The sequence below is a fragment of the Carcharodon carcharias genome, chromosome 15 (genome assembly GCF_017639515.1).
Source record: "Carcharodon carcharias isolate sCarCar2 chromosome 15, sCarCar2.pri, whole genome shotgun sequence".
NCBI classification, from domain to species: domain Eukaryota; kingdom Metazoa; phylum Chordata; class Chondrichthyes; order Lamniformes; family Lamnidae; genus Carcharodon; species Carcharodon carcharias.
In genome coordinates, this window is record NC_054481.1 from 127608352 (window position 1) to 127630956 (window position 22605).

The 22605-nt window shown below is 42.5% G+C and overlaps 1 protein-coding gene across 10 annotated transcripts in view; it reads left to right on the top strand.

Moving 5' to 3' along the window:
• Window positions 1-15124: 15124 nt before the first annotated feature.
• Window positions 15125-22605, top strand: part of kif1b (kinesin family member 1B) — a 197877-nt gene continuing 190396 nt past the window's right edge. For 9 of the 10 annotated variants that reach the window (XM_041205801.1, XM_041205807.1, XM_041205803.1 and 6 more), the window contains exons 1-2: window positions 15125-15351; window positions 16440-16588. In XM_041205801.1, coding sequence (XP_041061735.1) covers window positions 16483-16588 — 106 coding nt within the window. In that variant the 5' untranslated portion in view covers window positions 15125-15351; window positions 16440-16482. The remainder of the gene's footprint in view (window positions 15352-16439; window positions 16589-22605) is intronic. The other variant, XM_041205811.1, reaches the window with a different exon arrangement.

The following is a 22605-nucleotide window of genomic DNA, read 5'->3' on the forward strand; positions in this document are numbered from 1 at the left end:
CAAATCCCAGAGGGAAACTTGAAACAGCTTCCACAACTATTTTGCAATTTGTATTTTATTTCGAGATGCGTGCCTTGAATTCAATAGCTATAAGACTACTGAGTCTTAGAGGTTTTTACAAAACTAAAACATTTTTTAATAGAAAAGATTTTAAGCACTTATGTCTACAAATTACTATTTTAACTCCTAACTCCCCAAATGAATCTGACTGCCAGTTACACCTCTGTTAAGGCAACTGTAAAAACAAATTTAGATTCAACAATACCCTAGATGGTGATATTCCAAGTGAGCTTTCTTAGCTTTGGTTCCTGTAGATAGCAACTTGATGCTCAGAGGCTGGAGGCTTTTTACACTTGACTTAGATCTTAGAATTCCTTGTCCTTGCACGCAACCAGATTTCCTTTATACATGTTTCTCCCTTTTTAATCTAAATTCCATTGTTCCAATATGTCTTTGCAGCTTTACTTTTCTCATAATATAAATCTTTCATAGTACTCATTATCAGTAACCTTTGGGAAAAATAAACACACTGTTTGGCTTAGCCTCTTATGGCTAGTATAACAGCTTACCATCTCTTTGAAATTCAAACTAACCTAATTAATCTAAAAATGCAAATGTTCCTCACACCTCACATTCTAAAACTTCAGCCATGTTTACGTATTTAGCATTTCAAACCTAGCTTCCCTTTTCATAACTCAAAAGCTTCAGACCAGCTGCCTCCAATTCAATTAAATCCCACCACCCCCAACACACATCCACACAGCGGAACTAATCCAAACCCCACTATTAACCTATCTTTACAATAAACCTCAATATCATTATGAAAATTATAATATTTTCATGACAATCTACCTGCTAAATCAAACGTGTCTCATTTGTTCTCAAGTGCTCTGCTCCGTTTATTGTGGCATCTAATGAGTTTTTATCTTCCTTTGTAAAATTGCCTCCATTTCCCAGGCTTGATCAAACTTGAGTTCCGGCCAGCAAAGAATGGCTGAAGTTGCGCAGAAAGGATGTACACAACTGATTCTTGCGCACTAGAACTTTTTGTGTGGTTACTTAACAATATGCTTTTTCTTAACTAAGAGTTGGTACTTGTTGCCCAACTCTCTTGGCAATAGTCCCTGACAGAAATGATCATTTAAAGGGTGCTCAGTCATGCAAAATACACGGATGTTACACAACTGTTGACATATATGAATGTTTTCTGCATACCCTTTTTATAGAAAATGGTGTGTAGTGCACATTGGAAGCGAAAGATTCCAGATATCACTTTGAATGTACCTGTTAAGCAACCAGATGAACATCAGGGCACAATGTTCCAGCCATCAACTACTGAACCATCGAACCAAAGAAAAGTTATGTTGCAGAAATAGGCCATTCAGGCCAACGTATCTGCACCGGCCAAAAAGAGAAAGAAGAAACTTGCTGCTTATTTTAATGCCACTTTCCAGCATCTGGTCTGTAGACTTGCGGGTTACAGCACTTAAGATGCAGATCCAGCTACCTCTTTAACTGAGGAGTGTTTCAGCCTCAACCATCTCTGTCCAGTGCCCATCATCCCATCCAGTGTGCATCCCCCAACCCCTCCTGCCACCATTTTGATTGTAGGAGTCCTAACGGTCACCCCACATGCTGCCGGCTGTTTGAACTAGTTCAACTAGTTAAGTTCACCATTAAGCCAGTTGAATCACATGGGATTGCAGTCAGCTTATCAATGACCAATTTCAGACCAAAAAAAGTTTAGTTTAACATCCAAATCACTTAAAAAGATGTTGAGCATGGTCAAAAGGGAAAAATAAGAACAGGATTGAGGGTGACCCAATTATCCAACCTCATCCTACTTTTTGAACTTTGTTTCATCGGTGTTTAGGAAATGTACCTGGTCAATCCCCACCTATCAGTATCCTTTATATATGACTAAACTGGCTGTTTAAGTGGTGGAATATTTTGTCCAAGGTATTGCAAATAATGGTTCATTAAGCGGGTGTTCTCCTGGATAGAGCTATGACACAGCATGTCAGCAGTGGCTCAGTGGGTAGTGCACTCATGTCGTAAGTCAGGTTGTGGAGCCAAGTCCTACTCCAGAGGGTTGGCACTCCACTGCAGTACTGAGAGTGCTGCACTGTCAGAGACAATATTTACCTCTCAGCCAAAAACCCATAGAAAAGGTTATTTAGTCACTGTCATTTGTGTGCAAATTGGCTGCTGCATTTCTCTACAATTCAACAGGGACTACACTCAAAACTATCTCATAGGCTGTGGAATGCTTTGGGAAGTCCTGAGGTCATGAAAGGCACAGTAGAATTTTTTTATAACTGTCAAAGCTGATAATTTAATGTTTGTAGATACTAGTAAGTTCCCATCCTCTTCACAGGGCACAGTGACAGCAAATACAGTGAGCATCGGATAAACACCTTGCATCACAAGGAGTTTAATTCTAAATAAAGTGCATTAAATATACTGGCACGATATGACCAACAGCCATTTGTTCACCCTATGATTTCATTATGGGAAAATTCAAAAATGTTATAGCAAAAGGAATAGTCCATCTTGCCTATCTATCTGACTTCCTATATGACAGCCTTGATGCGTTTGTAAATCTGGTAACTGAATTATGTCTGGCCCTGCTGCAGCTTTCCTTTGCTGGTTACACGTGTATCAACCTATTGCCAAAATGTCTGCCTCAATTCTGCATTTAGTTTTGCCTCCCTTAATTTAAAACTTGTAACCCCTTGATCTTGAGCTGTATTTGAGAAAATGTTGGTCCTTCTTGGCAAGGTGTAATTTTTAGACCACATTTCGTTTAGTTTTCAAGTTCACTTAAGAGAAATACTGATGCCAGAGTTTATTGCGGCTGAGTATAAAGTAAATTGGATCCATGCCCTAAAGAATGGTTTAAGAGGTGAATTTTATAAACTGTCCAGGATAAAGATTAATTAGTTTAAAATGGAGCAGATTATATAAAAGGCACAAAAAAAAATCCAGTTGTAACTCTGTTTTCTACCTAATTTAAACCAGATGGAGAATTTACTGATTTCTGGTTCCCTTGAAATGTTATTGCTTATTTTTAACGAAAGTGTGATCTTTGCAAAAGAATGCATGTTGTAAATTTAATCTTTCCCAATTGATCACTATCTCCCATCCCCTGAATCATGAGCTACTTCTTGTTTATTTATCAGTAAGAATTAACTGTTATAATACATAACGCATCAGAGTAAATGGGTATATAATGCAGATCTCCACTATAGAGGAATTGATCATAACAGGATTAATACCTTTTGTTAGGAATCTGCCAGTATTCTGGGAGATTGGAGTGAGGGTTGTCGTGACTCTGATTTCTTGTCTCCTTTTGAGGATTATTAATTTTGTACTTCCACTTTATGATTAACAAGCTCGTTATTACATCTGACATCCATGTTGGAAGTTTTCCTTTTGAGGTTGGTCGACCTGTGGTCCTTCAAGGAACAATTAAGTACATTTTTGAAAAATGTAATCGGCAGGAAGAAGTTAGACATTGGCATCCTGGGGGCCCGGTTGTTAGTCATTGAAGAGTCAGGAATTTTTGACAGATTCCGGACTTGGCTGGGTTTCTGAAGACAAGGTATGCTGGAAGAGACCAAGAAAACAAATGGCATGAATGTGTGGAAAGCTGATGGCCTGTTCTGATCTTAATAGCCTAATTTATGAATGTATACACTTGAATCTCAATCAAACCACCTCCTGTGGTGCATGCCTTTCTGAAGGTGACTTGTTCAAAGTTTACACATGGTGTTCTTAATGTGACCCTTTAGTTATGCTTTTATGGGCTGTGGGCATTGCTGGCTGGGCGAGCATTTTTATTGTCCCATCCCTAATTGCCCTTGAGAAGGTGGTGAGTGAGCTGCCTTCTTGAACCGCTGCAGTCCATGTGGTGTAGTACACCCACAGTGCTGCTAGGAAGAGAGTTCCCCTGGATTTTGACCCAGCAGCAGTGAAGAAATGGCGATGTGGTTCCAAGTCGGGATGGTGTGTCAATAACATTTGCATTGTCAAAGTAAAAATCCCTCTGGGTACATCTTAGGGTGAATTTTACAGTTCCCTAGCCCGCGCTTTTGAAGGCGATGGGCACATAGAATAAAGTGAGTAGCCAGTCAGCCGCTTGCCTGCCCACCCCAAGCTGTCCCCCATTTTACAGGGGTTTGGGGAGGGGGGTGGGGGGAATGGATAAGGTGTCAGGCAGTCTGCCCACCCTTAGGCCTATTGAGGTCCTCAAGTGGACAATTAACTGCCTCCACTGTAATCTCTTGGTCTGTGGGGAAAGGTGGAAGGCAGGCAAGCAGTGCAGCAGCTTTCATTGCATGGGCTGATGGTGGGCAGAAATGGGTGTACCTCCTTTGAGGGGTCCCCTATGGCCAGCAAGGGCACTCCCTGAGATGGTTACTGCCCAACCCCCCCTCCCCTCCCCAACATCCTTTGTCTACCTCTACTCTGCACTCCCCCCACCCCCACCCGGTTTATCTAACCTAACCCCCACCATCCTGGCACACCCCTTGCTGGGGGATCGCAGTTGTCCATCCTGCCAGTCCATTGTCCATTTTCTCCTCTTCTCAGGGACTGCCTGTAGTCCCAGGGATGGTCACTGCTGGAACTACGGAGCTGCTGGTCAAACAGCTCTCTAGGACGGGACTTCCTGTTCTCTGGGGACCGGGGGGGTGGGGGGGGGGGTGGGGTTTGGGGGGTGTTTGCGGTGCAGAACTCTCATTCTCACTTTATAAAGCCGTCTCCCCCACATTGTATTATATCTGTGGAGCAGCCGTATCTCTGGTTGACAATGTGACAACGGACTCAACGCGGGCGAGGGGGTGGTGGTGTATAGTGTAATCCATCTCCCTTAAGCCCTTCTGCCATCATGCATTGAGAGGCTGGAGCCTGTATAAAATCCATCCCCTAGTGCTTAATGAGTCAAGTTGATAACTTCAGATATGGTAAGTCACTAGTCAGTGACCATCATTGAATACCCATTCATTGTGCAGCCATGATTCATATTTCTTGTTTCAAGTATATTATCTTGCATAAATTAATGAAAGTACTTCCCTCCCATTTCTGTCAATAAGGAACCCTTAAATCTGGATGAAAATCCCAACAATCACTGTCTGTTTCCAGGAAAGTTTTCCTCCACCTCTTTCTTTGGCATGGTCAATTTGTCATAAACTCATTAATTTTTGCAACTCTTGAATTTTATTGGATAGCATCTACAAATCCTAGAGAATTATATTGATTGGATAACTTTTGTCTTTTAGTTTAGTTACCTGCAACTAATTTTAGTGGAGGGGATGACAGAAATTGAAGTTCAATGTGCAAGGAGGGATTTACAACGTGCTAATTTTGACCTCGTATCACTTTTTACCAAATGCCTTTCAGTGACGCTGTCCTTCCTGTTTGGACAGGTGGATGGTGGTGGTTCCTCCTGAGACTTTGCCAAGTTAAGTTTTTAAACTTTCTAAGAAGACGGGCTTGATTTGAAAATCAGAAGAAAATCTCAGTTACAGTTAGCTTCATGGCATCCCTTCTTACCACGTGATTGCTGGTCTCCCTGCTGTTGGAAAGTTTTGCATTGCTCTGTTTGTTTTTAGACAGTATCCAGGATCCAAGCTGTGTTCCAATTCAGCATTTACTAATTATTACAGGCACTGCAGTGATGCGGAACCCAAAGCTTCTCATGAGTCATGCTTTACTGAATCTTCATGTGGAATAGTCAAATCATAGACACATTTAAAATTGTTTTCAGAAGTCCAGTTTAAAAGGAGGAAACGTTAGAGGGAATCAATTTGTTTTTACCGTTGGACACAAAGCAGTGTAAATTTTCACTCAACATTTAAAAGGCTGGGAACTTTTCATTTTAGAATTCTCCAAATAAGGTAGTTATAATGACACAACCGTGCAATATCTGGCACTGTGAAGAGTTAGTTTTGTGTGCATGCCAACTTCACCAGCATTGTACACAAGCAGCCAGGGGGAGGTTAGACACTTGCTAGCAGTGAAGAAGGAATGTCAGCAGAAGAATCGTCCTGGGCCACTCTTGTCCATCCTCCGATACTTATTTAACATCATGTTTACTAGGAGCAGGTTACCTGTTTAGTGCCTCAACCAAAGTTCATGGTAACCCAGTCAAATACATAATTCACAACAAAACGATTAAACTTACTTATATGTTTCCTTCTGTTGCGAGCTTCATAGAATGTTTTCAGTCATGAGGTCTATTCCTCTGAGAATTCTGTTCCGAGTTCCTGAGGCCTTTCAGAGGTAACACTCTCAGCCGAATAAAGAGTTCAACAAGGCAGCATCCTGTAACTTCCAAAATGCAGAAGTGTTGCTGGGAATTCTGTGGATAAAACAACAAGATATTCATTTTATTCCATCACCAAAACTGCCAAAAGAGCCAATTTAATGGCTGTTATCTTAGCTGGGAGGAGGGGGCAAATACACCCCAGATTTTCTTGTGATTGAACGCAGGCTTTTCAATTTGTAAGCATACCATTCCTCCTTCCTACCATTTCCCCTGCCCCCACCCCCACTGACCATTTCTAGCAGTGAGAAAGAGCTAAGGCTTGTTTGCATTAAAGTGCAGAAAGCTAATATTAGGCTGTGACTATTGCAAAAGTAATTGTGAATTTATGATTTTTGTATAAAAGAAACTTTCCAAAAAAGTGTAAATTGAGGTAATTTTAAATGGCCTACCTATTCAAGTGGTTGTTTATATAATGACAGTATATTACACACTTATTTATGTAACGTGATGGGGAATAAATTATTTTATCTAGCTTTAGAGAGCGAGGAAAAACATTATTTACTCTTTATTTTTTTCATCCAGGTTTAATGTCATGGGAGATCTATTATATCAAAGTCTTGCATCTAGCATGTGTTTGTCATGTGTGTGTCCTGATTGGCACTTTTTTTAAAAGCGACAAGTTAAAACATTCCTCTATTTCCCACCGCATTTCACTTAAACATTTTCCAAATCCTTTTGTGGCCAAGCATTGCTTCTAGCACCCAGGAACAACATAACCTTCAGCTTACCATAAACTATGTCATGCGAGATATTTAAAGGATTCTGTGGCAAATTAACTTTGGTATACTTTCACTGAAGAGTAAGAGAAAGCAAAAGAGGAAAATGATGGTTTCCAGAACTAATGTGTTGCAATAAGAACTTGTGGAAGAGAGATAATGAAAAGCAGAAGAGAGAAAAAGAATAAATTTCTTGTATTTTACTGCACTGATGTATGTAGCACTTGGGCTACATTCTACCGTGGTGAAAGTAAGAGTCATTTGTTATGTTTCAAATGCTTGCATCATTCTGACATTGGGAAAGGGAAGCATCTACGGATGGACCCAGGTGTTCCCTCAGATGATTTTTAGCAATCAAAAAGCAGTGTTAAAAAGCTGAAAGCAAGCATTCAAACATGAATGCTGGTACAACGGTTCACTACAATTTCTCTCATCTTTAAAAGCTTATGACCTTTTTGGCCCCCAACTCATGATTAAACCACTGGTGACCGCTTAGCATTCCTAATTTAAGCCTACCTATTACAGGTGGTTTCTGATTGTTTTGTGCTGAAAATGCTTCTGCTCTGAATTACCCAGAGACATCACTCTCAGCGATGACTGAAGAAAGCCACTGACTCACAGCAGACCGGTTACCAGCAATACATCCAAGCATGAATCAGCTACTCTCTGCAACTTGTGTGATGGGTGTATAGCTTTCTCCTTATAACCAATGCTGTTGTATCTGATGTAAAGGTGGCTTATTGAAAATTTCATGCCTGGATTTTGTGCAATGTTGATTTATATAGCGACTACGTTTTTAGGAATTTGGCTTTGGTCAAGGTGGTGCTTCCAAAAATACAGGTTTCAAAAGAAGAAAGTCCATCCAAATTTGGAAATCTGCTCACCTGATTTCAAAAACCGGATGTTGCACGTTTCTCAAATGTCAGGGTGTGAGGAGATTGGACAGGTGACAGTCCCCAGTCCCCAGTCCCTATCCTAATTTATGCCCAAGAAAATCCATTGCCGACTAAGTGGATTGCTGTTTGAAAGAGCTGGTCCAGAGTTCATGGGCTGAATGGCCTCCTAGAATCATGGAATGGTTACAGCACATTCAGCCTGCCATGCTGGCACTGGCTCTTTGAAGGAGCAGTTCACCCTGTCTTCTCACCATAGCCCTGCACCTTCTTCCTTCTCAGATAATCTAATTCCCTCTTGAATGCCTGGACTGAACTTGCCTCCACCACACTCAAGCAGATCGTAACCGCTCACTGCATGAAAAGATTTTTCCTCATTCTGCCGATTACCTTAAATCTCTGCCTTCTGGTTCTCGACCCCCCTCCACCAATGGGACTACTTTCTCCCGATCTACTCTGTCCAGACCCCTCATTATTTTGGATAGCTCTATCAAGTCTCCTCTCAACCTTCCCTTCTCCAAGGAGAATGGTCCCAACTTCTCCAATCTATCTACGTTTCTGAAGTTCCTCATCCCTGGGACCATTCTCATGAATCTTTTCTGTACCTTCTCTAAAGCCTTCACATCCTTCCTAAAGTGCACGTGCCCAGGACCGAACACAATGCTCTAGTTGAGGCCGAATCAGTATTTTATACAGATTCGAATTACTTTTTTGCTTTTGTGCCCTATGCCAGTATTGATAAAGCCCATCCATATGCTTTATTAACATTTCTCTCAACCTCTTGCCACTTTCAATGATTTATGCACACACACACCCAGGTCCCTCTACTCCCGCACTCCTTTTAGAATTGTATCCTTCATTTTATATTGCCTCTCCATTTTCTTGCTACCAAAATGAATCATTTCACATTGCTCCACATTAATCTTCGTCTGCCACCTGTCTGCCCATTCCACCAATTTCTCCATGTGCTTTTGACACTATTCTCTACACTATCCTCCTCTACAGCTCACAATACTTTCAAGTTTTATCTCATCCATAAATTTTGAAGTGGAAATGGGAAGACTCAGTGATGGCACCGATATGTGATTGGAAGCTTCTCTCAGGGTTAAAGATGACATCAAGCCTGTTTCAGCCTCCAGAGATTTGCTGGGGAAAATACTTAGGCTACAGAGAAACTTTGGACAAAGGTCAAGCCTGATCTTTGACTTCTTCTCTGGGTTTTGAAAGGAAGGTTTAAACTGAAGATTAAAAGCTGGAGCATAGATTGGGAATGTTACACCATGAGTTGAAGGGAAGTGCATTTTTTCATACTTGACATAAAGTGGAGAATTTGGTTTCCTCACAGTGGTACTCTCAATATTAATTTAATTATTTTGTGCAGCAGTCTTGATATTCTGCTTTCAACATAAACCCAAATAGGAATTTTAAACTATCTTAACACTATATGCAACGCAGTGAGGGAGACGGCGGTGTAGTGGTAATGTCACTGGACTAGTAATCCAGATCCCGGCCTAATGTCCTGGGGCATGGTTTCAACTCCCACCATGATAGCACGGGGAAGCTGAACTCAATTAATAACCTGGAATTGAAAAGCTAGTCTCATTAATGGTGACCAAGAAACCTTTGTTGTAAAAACCCATTTAGTTCACTAATGTCTCACAGGGAAGGAAATCTGCCATGGTTGCTTGGCCTACATGTGACTCCAACTCTCAGCAACTCTAACCCTAACCCTAACCCTTAACTGCCCTCTGAAATGGCCTTGCAAGCCACTCAGTGCAAGAGCCATGAGGGATGGGCAACTAATGCCAGTGATGCCCACATCCCATGAAAGAACAAAAAAAGTATCTGCATTTAAAATCTTTTTGAAACTGCTTTATTCTTTTACAAATATCTACATCTTATCCTAATGCTTAGAGCCAATGCAGTGAAGAATTGGGAGTGACAGAATTCTCAAACTTAGGTACATGACCAGTGAAATGATGTCAGAGAATTGTGTTGTGTTTTAATCAGCTCTGCTAAATACATTTTTTTTGCCTTTGCTGTGTCACATCCAGGAATCTGTGGGTAAAGGTCAATCTAGCTCATGTTAATACAGCACACGTATTTTTGACATTGCATTTGTCACTGCAAGATGTCATGTGTGTCACTGCAAGATGTCATGTGTCCATATTTGAAATTCACAGGATTCTACAAGAGTCAAAGTTCAATGAGACTTTAGACTGAGAATTCTCCATAGGGTTTTCCATGCTGGGTGTTGATTATTTTGGTGACAGTTTAGGTCATAATGTTATAATCAAATTTGCGACAGTTACAATGATGTTCTGCACTATAGGTGAAAGAAACAAAAATAATCTTTTTTAACTGAGATGAGCCACAGTTATTATACAATTATACAGTTATTATACCACGTGGGTGCCTGCAGTAATATTCTTTGCTAATCACAACCCTAATGCATTGCTAAACTGATCTAAAACAACAGAATTACCAAGAAACAGGGCTGACAATAAAAAGACTTCCTTCAATTTAATGCAACATCTTAATTGGGAGGAAGCTTTAGTTCACTTATCCACTAGACAAATTCCAGAGATAAATTGACTTCGTGTATTTTGCTACATGTCAAATTAGTGACTGCAGGTAAATGGAGTTGAGCCATGATCTAATAGATTAGCCATGATCTGACAGAATGGTGGAATAGGCTCGCGAAGCCTAATGGCCTACTTCTGCTCCTAGATAGAACTACTGAGGTTCATTATCATCGACCAGAAGCAACTAAAGGAATTCCACAATTTTGAAGAAGTGCCTGATTTTTCTGAGCTGCCGAGTGAACGTCGTTGTTGTGATTTGGGTTGTTAAAATACTGTTTAACCTCTCGAACCATTTCACAGTAGTTTCCACCAGATGGCCCAATTTCCTCGGGTGAAACCTTTTTTTTTGAGCTGGTGGGAATCTGGAGCTCACTGCCTAAAAAAGTGGAAGAGGCAGAAACCCTCACAAAAACACATGGATAAGCACTCGAGGTTCTCTATACATTCAGGGTTATGGACTGCTGGAAGGTGGGATTAGACTGGGTGGCTCTCTTTTTTTAGTTAGCACAGACATGATGGGCTGACTGGTATTCTGCACTGTAAATCTTTCCAGGATTTTAAGATGAACAGTTTTTCTGTTTTGCAACACTCTTTTTGTGCTGGATTAAACCCTGCTTTTCCATGATTCTTTCCAATTCGATGAAAGCCACAGAGATTTTCTCAGGCTGAAACTAAAATATTTATTCGCAAGAACATTGTACTTTCAATGTGCAGATGCTGTGATAAATACAAACTTAACCAAGGGAAATCCTTATGGGGCTATTTCTGCTTTACAGTGACTTTCCCATGAAGTACCAGAGATAGTCATTTGGTAGCACAGAACTTGAGTATTGATTGAAAAAAGAGGTCAAAGCCTTTTGTCTTGCACTCATCAGGGCACTCGTCTTGCACAATGAACGCAAGGTGAGAAGCTTAGACATGTCTCTTTTTTCAGCAATACTCAAGTATTGAGATATTCTTTTGAAACTAATAATGGAAACTGTTTTCGAATGGCAAGTTTTTTTTAACGTTAAAGATGTTTTGTGAATCAGAGCAAACACAGAAAATGCTGGAGGCACTCAGCAGGTCAATATGTATCTGGAGTGAGACCTGCTGATTGGTCAGGTGATTAACAGTGAGGTTGGAAGATGGAGACGGGATGGTCAAATGGGCAGATAAGTGGCAGATGGAATTTAACCCTGAAAAGTGTGAGGTGATACACTTTGGAAGGAGTAATTTGACAAGAAAGTATTCAATGAATGGCATAACACTAGGAAGTTCTGAGGAGCAAAGGGACCTTGACGTGTGTGTTCATAGATCTCTGAAGGCAGAGGGGCATGTTAGTGGGGTGGTGAAAAAGGCATATGGGACATTTGCCTTTATCAATCGAGGCATAGATTACAAAGGTAGGGAGGTCATGTTGGAGTTGTATAGAACCTTGGTGAGGCCACAGCTGGAGTACTGTGTGCAGTTCTGGTCGCCACATTATAGGAAGGATGTGATTGCACTGGAGGGGGTGCAGAGGAGGTTCACCAGGATGTTGCCTGGGATGAAACATTTAAGTTATGAAGAGAGGTTGGATAGACTTGGGTAATTTTCGTGAGAGCAGAGAAAACTGAGGGGGGTGACCTGATCGAGGTGTACAAGATTATGAGGGGCATGGACAGGGTGGATAGGGAGCAGCTGTTCCCCTTGGTTGAAGGGTCAGTCACAAGGGGCATAAGTTCAAGGTGAGGGGCAGGAGGTTTAGGGGGGATGTGAGGGAAAACCTTTTTACCCAGAGGGTGGTGAGGGTCTGGAATGCGCTGCCTGGGAGGGTGGTGGAGGCGGGTTGCCTCACATCCTTTAAAGAGTACCTGGATGAGCACTTGGCACGTCATAACATTCAAGGCTATGGGCCAAGTGCTGGTAAATGGGATTAGGTAGGTAGGTCAGGTGTTTCTCACGTGTCGGTGCAGAGTTGATGGGCCGAAGGGCCTGTTCTGCACTGTGTGATTCTGTGAGTATCACAGAGTAGAACTTTCCCCCCAATGGGCAGGTTGTGTGGGGGGCGGGCACAGACCCGATTGGTGCCCCTGATTGGTTCCGCGCTGCCATTTTACGCGGGCGGGCCAATTAAGGCCCGCCCAGTGTGATGCGCACCCGGAAGTGCTGTGCGCTCCCTGTGCGGGAGGGAGGGGGAGGGAGAGGGTTTCCTGCATCGGGAGTCCGCTCTTACGCGCATGCGCACAAAAGAGTGCAGAAACCTCCCTGAGGCACAGAGGTGCCACAGGGAGATAAGTTTTAAGTTTTAAAAATTTGAATAAAGAAAAAAATATTTATGACATGTCCATTCATGTGACAGTGTCACATGAGCTGGGACATGTCAATGAACAGGAGTGGAAAAATGTATTTAATTTAATAAACCCTACATGAAACCTCATCCCGCTCGTGGATGAGGTTCCATGAAAAATACGAAGGCCGCCTGGGCTCTTCGCCTGCCTGACAACCTTAAGGCTGCTTTCTCAATAACCTTAATTAGTTAATTAATGGCCTTAATAGGTCTTTGACAGTTCAGCAGGTGCTCAGCCCACTCGGCTGTGCGCCCGCCGGACTGAAAGTGTAAATGATGAGCGGTGACATCGGGACTCGTACCCAGCCCCACGTCAGCCCCGCCCTTGCACGCCAAGCCGAAGATTCAGCCGATAATATTTCACATGTAGACCCTTCTTCAGAACTTGGTACTCATCTGTTCTTTGCGGACGCTGACTGGTCTTTGTGTTTCAAGAAACATGTTTGAAAGGTAGGGGGAGTTTAATCACAGTTGATAAATTTGTTTCTTTGAAAATGAGTCACAGTTAAGTGGTGTTACATCCATATATGATTCACACTCAAGTGACACCCAGACCACACAGGGCTCTGTCGGAACAAGTTGAGCATAAATTGACCACTAAACTAACAACTTTTATCCAGTGTATAAACCAAAACAATAGGGCTCATTGAAAAGTTGAGGTGCGATGTACAATCAAAAGCAGAAAACTGGAAAAGCTGGAAACCTGAAGCAAAAGCACAGTCGGTCTGTGTGTGTGTGTGGATGAGACCGGTTTTCATAACTTCCCTCAATGTGGGGAGGGTTGCAGCCACACTCCCCCTGTTGGAAGGGGCTGCTCTTCAACTTCTGGCTCCACTCCTGATCACATCCCTAATCTTTGGGCATCCAGTGCCAAGGGGGTGTGGGAAAATGTCCCCCTGCTCCTGGGCTTGGAAAGGATGACAATTTACAGGTTCAGGCTTAACATGGCTTTGGGGGTGGGGGGTGATTGGAATGTGGCTTTGGCTGGCTGCCTCTCTTCCATGGTCTTGTCCACCCCTTGGTGGCCCTAGAAAAAGAGTGTGTGGTGTCTGCTTTAAGGCCTTCGGTGATTGGGGGGGGGGAGTGGAATCTGTATCTTGGCCCTTAGAATTACTATTTATTCTTAGGTTTTATGGCTTAGTTCTTCTGAAGGACGTTTTTCAAGGACTTGTGCCACAAAAAGCAAGACTTGACTCAGCAGTGCAGTACTGAAGGAATGCTTCACTATTGGATGGGCTGCTTTTTGGATGAAACAGTAAATAAGCTCTATTCTCTTGAGTGCAGTCGAGTGTGGAATATCCCTTGACTCGGTTTTGAAGTAAAAGAAGGGAGTTCTCCCCGGTGTCCTGGCTACTACTTACCTCTCAGCCAACATCGCAAAAAACAGATTTATCTGGTAGTTATCGCATTGCTGTTTACAGGAGCTCGCTGGGTGCCACATGCTCCCTCCCACTACAAACAGTGACAAGGCTTCAAAAGTATTTCATTGGCTTCGAAGCACTTTGGGGCATCCTGAAATTGTGAAAGCTGCTTCAGAAGTACAATTCCTCTTGATTTACTTTTGCCCTCCTGGTCTGACTCTGCTGACTCTGAGACAACCGGGTGTCGTCCCCTTTTTGGTCTGTTTAGAACATTTAGGCATTTGTGGAAGGAACAGGAGAAACCGAGTTTTGGAGTTTTTCAGCTGCAACATTAGTTGTCCTCCTGACAAACGGTGAGCTTTTTCAAGCTGATGGCACTTTAGATTTGGCTGGTTTTTAATTCACCTGCCCCTTGCTCTCCTTCCTTGCAGCGGTTCTTATTCCACCTCCTTTCCCCCCCCCCTCCGACTCTCCCGACTCTCGCGACTCTCCCTCACCCACCTGCTGTACAGTCTCCTGCGACCAGGGGGCAGCACAGCTCATCCTCTGAGGCTGACAGAAAGCCCGCATCGTTACGTCACTCAGTCGCACGCTCTCCATCCCCCCTCCCCCCCCCCCCCCCCCCCCTCAACAATGCCCCCGCCTCAGGGGAGCCCCGATTGGCTGCGCCGGGCGACGGGCTCGCCTCTCAATAGGGCGGCGTCCTCTGTCAATCATCGGAGAAGGCTGACGTAATGCGCTCAGGGGTAAAGCGGGGAGAGGTGGGGGAGAGAGTCGGCGTTATCGCTCTGGGTCCTTAAAAAAAAATCATTAATAATTTGTTTTGGAGGAAAAGGTTCAGAATTTGAGGAGTTTTTGCAAAGGGGGAGGGGGGGGTGAAAAAAAGGGTCGAAATTTGCTTCTGCGGTTTGGAGGAAGGGAGGGGGCGCACTTGAGGCGTAAAAAGTATCCTTGTTAAGGGGGGGAGGATGGAGTAGATACAAAGTGTCGGGCGGGCGCGGCTGGTGCTGAGCATGAGTTGGGACGCACTGGTTACAATTGTATCCACCCGCAGGCGGCGGTAACATTGTTACCCTCCCTCCTCCCCCTTACGCCGGCTCTGCGCTCAACTCGGCCTCTCTCCTCTCTCCTGTCTCCTGCTCCTGCTGACAAGGGTAAGTGTTTGATGTGTCTTTTTGGAGGTGGGGGTTGGCGGCTGTCCCTCGGTTCCACACTCTCTCTCTCTCTCTCTCTCTCTCATATCCACAATCTCCTTCCCCTCCCACCCACCCCAAGCTTTAATATTCCTCTCCATTCCCCCCCTCCCCTCCCCGCTTCCTGGGATCGCACTGTGCATCCTCCTGCGCACCCTCCAACCCCTCCGTCCTCCCCCCCCAATCCGTCCTCTCTCTCCCCCCCCCCAATCCGTCCTTTCTCCCCCCCCCCCACCACAATCCGTCCCCCTCCCAGCAGTAAAACTGTTCAGCCTCACCATTAAGGAAAATCCGAATCGTTATTTCGTCCTGAAGTTGGTTTTTTTTTTCTTCTTCCCAACTCCTCTCGTGATTATATTGATGTGTACGTTTTTTTTAAATATTTAAATATATATTTTCCTTAAAGCTTGAGCCGAGTCATGTTCTTAATTTTGTTATCTCAAGATGTGATATGTTTTTTTTTTCCGCATTAAGGAAGCTGTCAAGAGGCACAACTGATATGTTTTGTCTGGTTGCCGATCAAGGGCGTGTGCCTGTGCCTTTTTAATGTTTTATTTCTTCCCCCCCCCCCAAAAAAAAAACAACCCAACTGACTCCAAGTCAGCCCAGTTGCTATTACGTGATTGTAATGTAGCATTTCTCCCCCCCCCCCACCCCCCCGCCTCCCCCAAAGAAGATTACTTGCTCTGAGGGTTGGAATGTTGAACCTCTCATTTGCGGGATCTGCCTGTACCTGTGTGTAAAGTGTGAGTAGAAATTTGGGTTTGTGAAGGTTTAGTTTTTGGTTTGTTTTCATTCCTGGGGTGGTGGGGGGGGTGGGGGGGGAGGGAAAAAAATTGGGATGTTTTTGAGCATCTATCAGTCTGACTGCAGCATCTGAGCCGGCAGCCATGTTAGAGATGGAACAACTGGAAAAGTCATCAAAGCATCAGCGGCGGTGGGTTTTTTATTCCCCTGTCTGTCTGTGTGTGTGTGTATGTGTGTGAGAGAGAGAGAGAGAGACTGCTTTCGTTAATTAAACTCCCTCCCCATTGTCATCTTTGTTATAGGGACTGATCGCTGTTAAGTGAGAGAGCCACACAAAAGACCAAGATGTCTGGAGCATCTGTCAAAGTGGCAGTACGGGTCAGACCCTTCAACTCCAGAGAGACCGGCAAGGATTCCAAATGCATTATCCAGATGCAGGGCAGCTCCACCAGTAAGTGAGACCGGTAACCAGACCCCCTTTCCACCATCTCTTCTCCCTGCACCTCAGCACCACTGCGTCACCCAGATTTAATGCCTCTCCTGTGCCTCACTGCAGATTTTCGCCGCTACACGGTTACAGGGCATGTTGATTTAATGTGAAGAGGCTGACTATAACGTGGACCTTTCTTTCCGAACACAGCATTAAAATGCGAATCCTGTTGCAATATATGGGTGGTATATTGTGATTCAAATTTATATCCCTGAGGTGGCTGTAAAGCACCCTTTTGAAACATTCTAGCATCCATACACATGAATTGGATTAGCACCAACCTAGCTGACATCAATAATTAGTTTGCTTTTTTAAGTACTTTAAATGCCTACATTTTGATTTCTGGCAGTTTTGCAACTGTTCCACATGTGTGAGGGGTCAGAACAGATTTGGTAACTGGAGTGAATTTATTCAACCCAAGAGTTGCCTGTTTATCAGCAAAGGAGGTGAATATATTATGTCAACAATTTAACTCTGAAGAATGCGTGTGCTGTAGTTAGGGTAAAAATATATTGCTGTATCTTTACAGGTCAGGGTATTTCTGGTAATTGAAGTTTGTCCTCGGGCATTTATGATTTAAATTGCAGCCAAAAATATAGTTTCAATTTTTGTATTGAATGGGTTTGTTTACAAATTGTGCACATCCTCCTGCTTTATGGAGGGTAAATTGTGAAATTGATCAGTGTAGCCTTTTAATGTGTTATTATTGCATTTATTAAAATTGCACATACAAATGCACGCTTTGTGAAGGTGCTGGGCCCTGATTCTTATTAGTACAACATAGTTATACATTCAATGTTGGGATTCTATCTTGTCAGAGCAAGATTGCATCTACAAGGCTGGTTTATACTTTTAAACTGGATGTTAAGGCAGTCATACAGATCTTTGAGTAATTTGCACTTCCAAATGTTCTAATACTGCCATGGAATTATTTTGGATTTTTTTTGTGTGTGTTTGACATTGAACATTTCTAATTCCATTTCTTTTGACCTAGGATTCCAAGTGTGTTTTAGTTTTGTGCTGACTGAGCTGGCAGCTGGGGGGGAGGGGCTGGTTTTACTGCTTTCATTCTGTGCGGACTATCCAGATGACGATTCTTTTGTGGAATAAGACAAACATCAAAATGACTTTGTACCAAATTGGCAAGCTTTTTGTATTTAAAGGCATCTATATGGAAAAAATATATTTGTTTTTATTGTATAGGGAAATCATTGTCACAAGTGCAGAATGAAATGATGACATATTGGCATGATGCCCAGTCTCCACACATGGTCAGATTTGACTGCATATGGTGCAGACTGGTGCAAATAATCACATGATGCATTTTTTGAGGTAGGGCAGGTATACTAGACAGAATCTTGCATGTTTTTAATAACAATTTTAAATTTTTTTTTATGCCCTGTTTTATTATCTAATTTCTCATCTGGGCTCCATGCCCACATAATCTGTAAGCCAAGAGCTGCAAGTTTAGTTTTTATTATTTGCTTCCTTTGCTGAGGTGACGACATACTGAAAGGGAAATAATTTGTGAATGATGTTAAATAATGATTTAAATTTTCGCTCACTTCTTCTGACGTGGACTGAAGTTTATCACCTTAATAACCGGTACTGACAAATTAGATAATTCATTTTGACATTAACTAATTGATTTGTATATATTTTTGATTTCAAAATGTGTGGTTGTGACCAAAAAGTTACTTGCACTATAAGCAACTCGCATTTATAAAGCACCATTAACATTGTGAAGTGCCCCATAGTGATTCACGGCAGCAAGATCAAACAAAAAAAAAGGGACACGGAGCCACGTGTGGAGCTATTAGGGGTGATGACCAAAAGATTGGTCAAAGAAGTGGGCTTTAAAGCCTCAAGAGGAGGAAAGAGTGGAAGAGATGTTAAGGGAGGTGATTCCAGAGTTTAGCAGCTGAAGATAGGGCCGCCAGTGGTGGAGCGATTAAAATCCATGATTGTCAAGAGGCCAGAATTGGAGGAGCATCATAGGGCTGGAGGAAATTACAGAGATAGGGAGGGGTGCCATCATGGGGGGGGGATTTGAAAACACGGCTGAGAATTTTGAAAATTGAGGTGCAGTTTGGGAGCCATTGTAGGTCAGTAAGGTGGTGATGGATGAACAGGCTCTTGGGCAAGAGTTTTATATGACCTTGAGTAGACGGAGGGTAAAATCTGGGATGCTGGCCAAAAATGCATTAGATTGGAAAAGTCTAAATGTGGCAAAGGCAGCTAACAAGTGGGGATTAAAGAAATCTCCAACTAAGGAAACCTTGCACTGAACTGTAAGATCTACTGATGAAATTACTTATTTTGGCTATAAAATACTGTTTAATCTTCACTGTGTATAATTTCCTTTAACAAATTGCTTGCAGTGCTGTGATTTATCCAGAAATATATCATGGATTTCTGATGTTGAATATTATAAAGAGAAATCTAAAAACATTTGAATCATAGGATAATTGGTTAAATTATATTTCCTCAACACACTGAAACCTTTTCATGTACTAGCTGTGAAAATATACCAAAGGTTTCAAGATTTTAATGCATCTTAGGGAAAGAGGTCTGCTAATTAATGACTCAGCAGAGAAGTACAGACCTTGCATTTCTCTTTGTAAGTATCAGATGGCTTCACTCTGTACACCTTGAGCTGTTCAGCAATTGGTCTATTGGCCACAGGAGATACTGTCTTAATCGTACTGATTCATCCACATAATGTTCTCAGATTCTGACGGTTTAGTGGGTGAAACATCACCTGGTGTGGCACTAAGCTGTGCAGAACAGAAGGTCTTGGGTTTGATTTATTGTCTCTGTTGAACAAGATGATATTGTGGGGTTTCAGTTGGCATTGGGCTGGAGGGAAGATTAGCCAGGGGTCCTGATGGTTCTCCAGGAATTTCCACAGGAAGTCTATTTGTGTGGGTGCCTCTTAAATGGAAGATAGAACTTGGCTGTGAAACCCTCAACGCTTGGTGCAGCTTAACCTCAGAGATAGGGGGTGGTCAGTTTTTTTTCTTTGTTCTTACATGCGATGTGGACGGCGCTGGTAAGGCCAGCATTTGTTGCCCATCCCTAATTGCCCTTGAACTGTGTGGCTTGCTAGGCCATTTCAGTCAAGTGTCAACCACATTGCTGTCAACCTGTAGTCACACGTGGGCCAGACCAGGCGGAGATGGCAGATTTCCTTCCCTGAAGGGTATTTTTTTTAATCAACTCTTTAATTATTTAAATCCATTTATAACTCTGAAGATGAATTTGTGCTTTTCTTTAAGATCTAACAACAGTGAACTGGCTGGGTTTTTATCACTGTCAATAATTTCATGGTCACTATTACTGAGACTGGCTTTATATTTCGGATTTATTAATTGAAGTTAAATTCCACCAGCTGCCATGGTGGGATTTGAACCCATGTCTCCGGAGTATTACAAAAACAGAGTTACCTGGAAAAACTCAGCAGGTCTGGCAGCATCGGCGGAGAAGAAAAGAGTTGACGTTTCGAGTCCTCATGACCCTTCCACAGAACTGGAAGGGTCTTGAGGACTCGAAACGTCAACTCTTTCCTTCTCCGCCGATGCTGCCAGACCCGCTGAGTTTTTCCAGGTGTTTCTGTTTTTGTTTTGGATTTCCAGCATCCGCAGTTTTTTGTTTTTATCTCCGGACTATTAACCTGGGCCTCAGACAACCCTCTCCCTACGGAAGGGGGAGGATAGTGGAAACCATGGAGCTGCACTCATTGAGAGCTGGCATGTTCAGTAGGGGCAGAGTAAGTTAGAAACTTGTACTTTGTCTAAACTGAAGTAGGAGCCCAAGTCCTGAAGTTTTTTTTCTACTGTGAATGATGATTTATTGAGATTTTTATTTAATGGCAACAAATTAATGCTGTAGCTGGCTGTCATAGACTCAATTATAGGTTATTTGAGCCAACTGTATTTGCAGGGTGGTGAACTTTGGCAGATTAAATGAGAATTTACTTTAATTGTGTTGCAAAACATACAATTTACTCTGGCAAAATAGAGATGCCAAGCTGTTAGTTTTACTCCTGGAAATACTTTTTTGTTGTGGAGGGGATGCTGTGGAAGTTTAAAAATAATGAGCATTATGAGTAATATTTAAAAGTGATCCCATCTGCTCAGGTTTATTATACGTTGAATTTAAATTGCACTGGCTTTTTCATCCAACTTCCAATTACCTTACTGACTTTGTCACATTCAGCCTTCACATTTCACCCAGGTTATCCTCAAGGGTATTACGATTATATTTTTTTTCCAAAATTGGAATGCATAAATAGACTTCAGATGACATCTTGAATGCAGGATTCAAACCAGAGCAGTTTGTCATGAGACTAGAAAGTATAAATGCCCTTGACCATACTCCCAAGCTAATTCAAAATCCAAAATTGGTGTTATTAGCTAATTATGATAGTTAAGCAAGATATTGGGTTTTAATATGTACAGGCATATTACACCTCAGAAGCACTTATTACTGGCAGTTGACCTCTGCTTCACTTGACTGCAGAAGAAAGTTATTCGGCCCATTGTGTCCATGCTGGCCTTCTGCAAGAGCAAATCAGGCAGTGCTATTCCCCCATCCTTACCCTGTAGCCCTGAAAATTCTTTCTCTTCAGGTGCTTATTCAGTTCCCTTTTGAAAGCCATGATTGAATCTGCCTTCACCGCACACTCAGGCAGTGCATTCCGGATCCTAACCACTTGGTGCATAAAAAAGTGTTCTCCCCCCGCCCCCCCCACCTCCAGCATATTAAGAAATTGTCTCTTTGACATGGAGTTACTCAAGAAAAACCTGGCCAATGCAGGTTTTGCATTGAGTAACAGGAAGAGCTTGAGTTTATAATAGGAGAGATGCCTTTGAAAAGGTGATTGTGTCTTTCATAAAACTGTCTGTTTCATAAAGTAATTGAGCTCAATTGATTTCCTGATTGCTTGAGACTTGTTCTTGTGGTTTGACTTCATTGGACACCCTTGAGCGCACCATGCTCTTTTAAGGTACTTCCAGCCATCATTATTCATTTGCAAAACATGTCCGATCAGCACTGGTGACTTAAACCAATGCAGCAGCCCCTAATGTGACCAGAAATCCACCCGTAATCTTTTACCACCTGGTTACTGTTGGGCACAAATGTTTTTTTTTCCATTACAGTTCATATACATAGAACTTCTGAAAAGAGCAGCTGGTGTACAGAGCCTCCTGAATCAGTGTACTACTTCAGTGGCTATGAATGAGAATGATCATTCATGCATATACTGGAGTCTATGTGTGGGAGAGCAAATGTTCCTCTTTCATGCTATGAATATTTTAAACTACCTTCTTCAAAGGTGAGTTCGGAAACAACAACTTATTATATGAAAAGTGCTTTATAGAAATTTGTCTCAAGGTACTTCTTAGCAAGATAAAACAATATGACACTGAGCTACGTAAAGGGATATTTGGTCAGATGACCAAAAGCTTGATCAAAGAGGTATGTTTTACGGAGTGTCTTAAAAGGAGGAAAGCGAGGTGGAGAGGCAAAGAGTTGTAGAGAAAGAATTCCAGATCTTGAAGTCTAGACAGCTGATGGGACAGCCACCAACATGCAGTGTTTAAAAATGGGGATGCTCAAGTGGCCAGAATTAGAGGAACGCAGACACCTTGGTGGTATGTGGGGCTGGAGGCAATTACAGAGGTAGGCAGGGGTGAGGCCATGGAGGGAGTTGAAAATAAGGATGAGATTTTAACATTGAGGCATTGCTTAACTAGGAAACAACGCAGGTCAGCCAACACGGGCGATGGGTGAACAGGATTTGGTGCGAGTTAAGAATTTTGGATGACCTCAAGTTTATGGAGGATAGAATATGGGAGACCAGCCAGGAATGTATTGGAATGGTCAAGTCAAAGCTGTCAAATATGTCAAAGAAACTAAGGTGGGGAAAAAAATTATATTACTATGGCAGAATTTAAATATTTTTATTTTTCAAC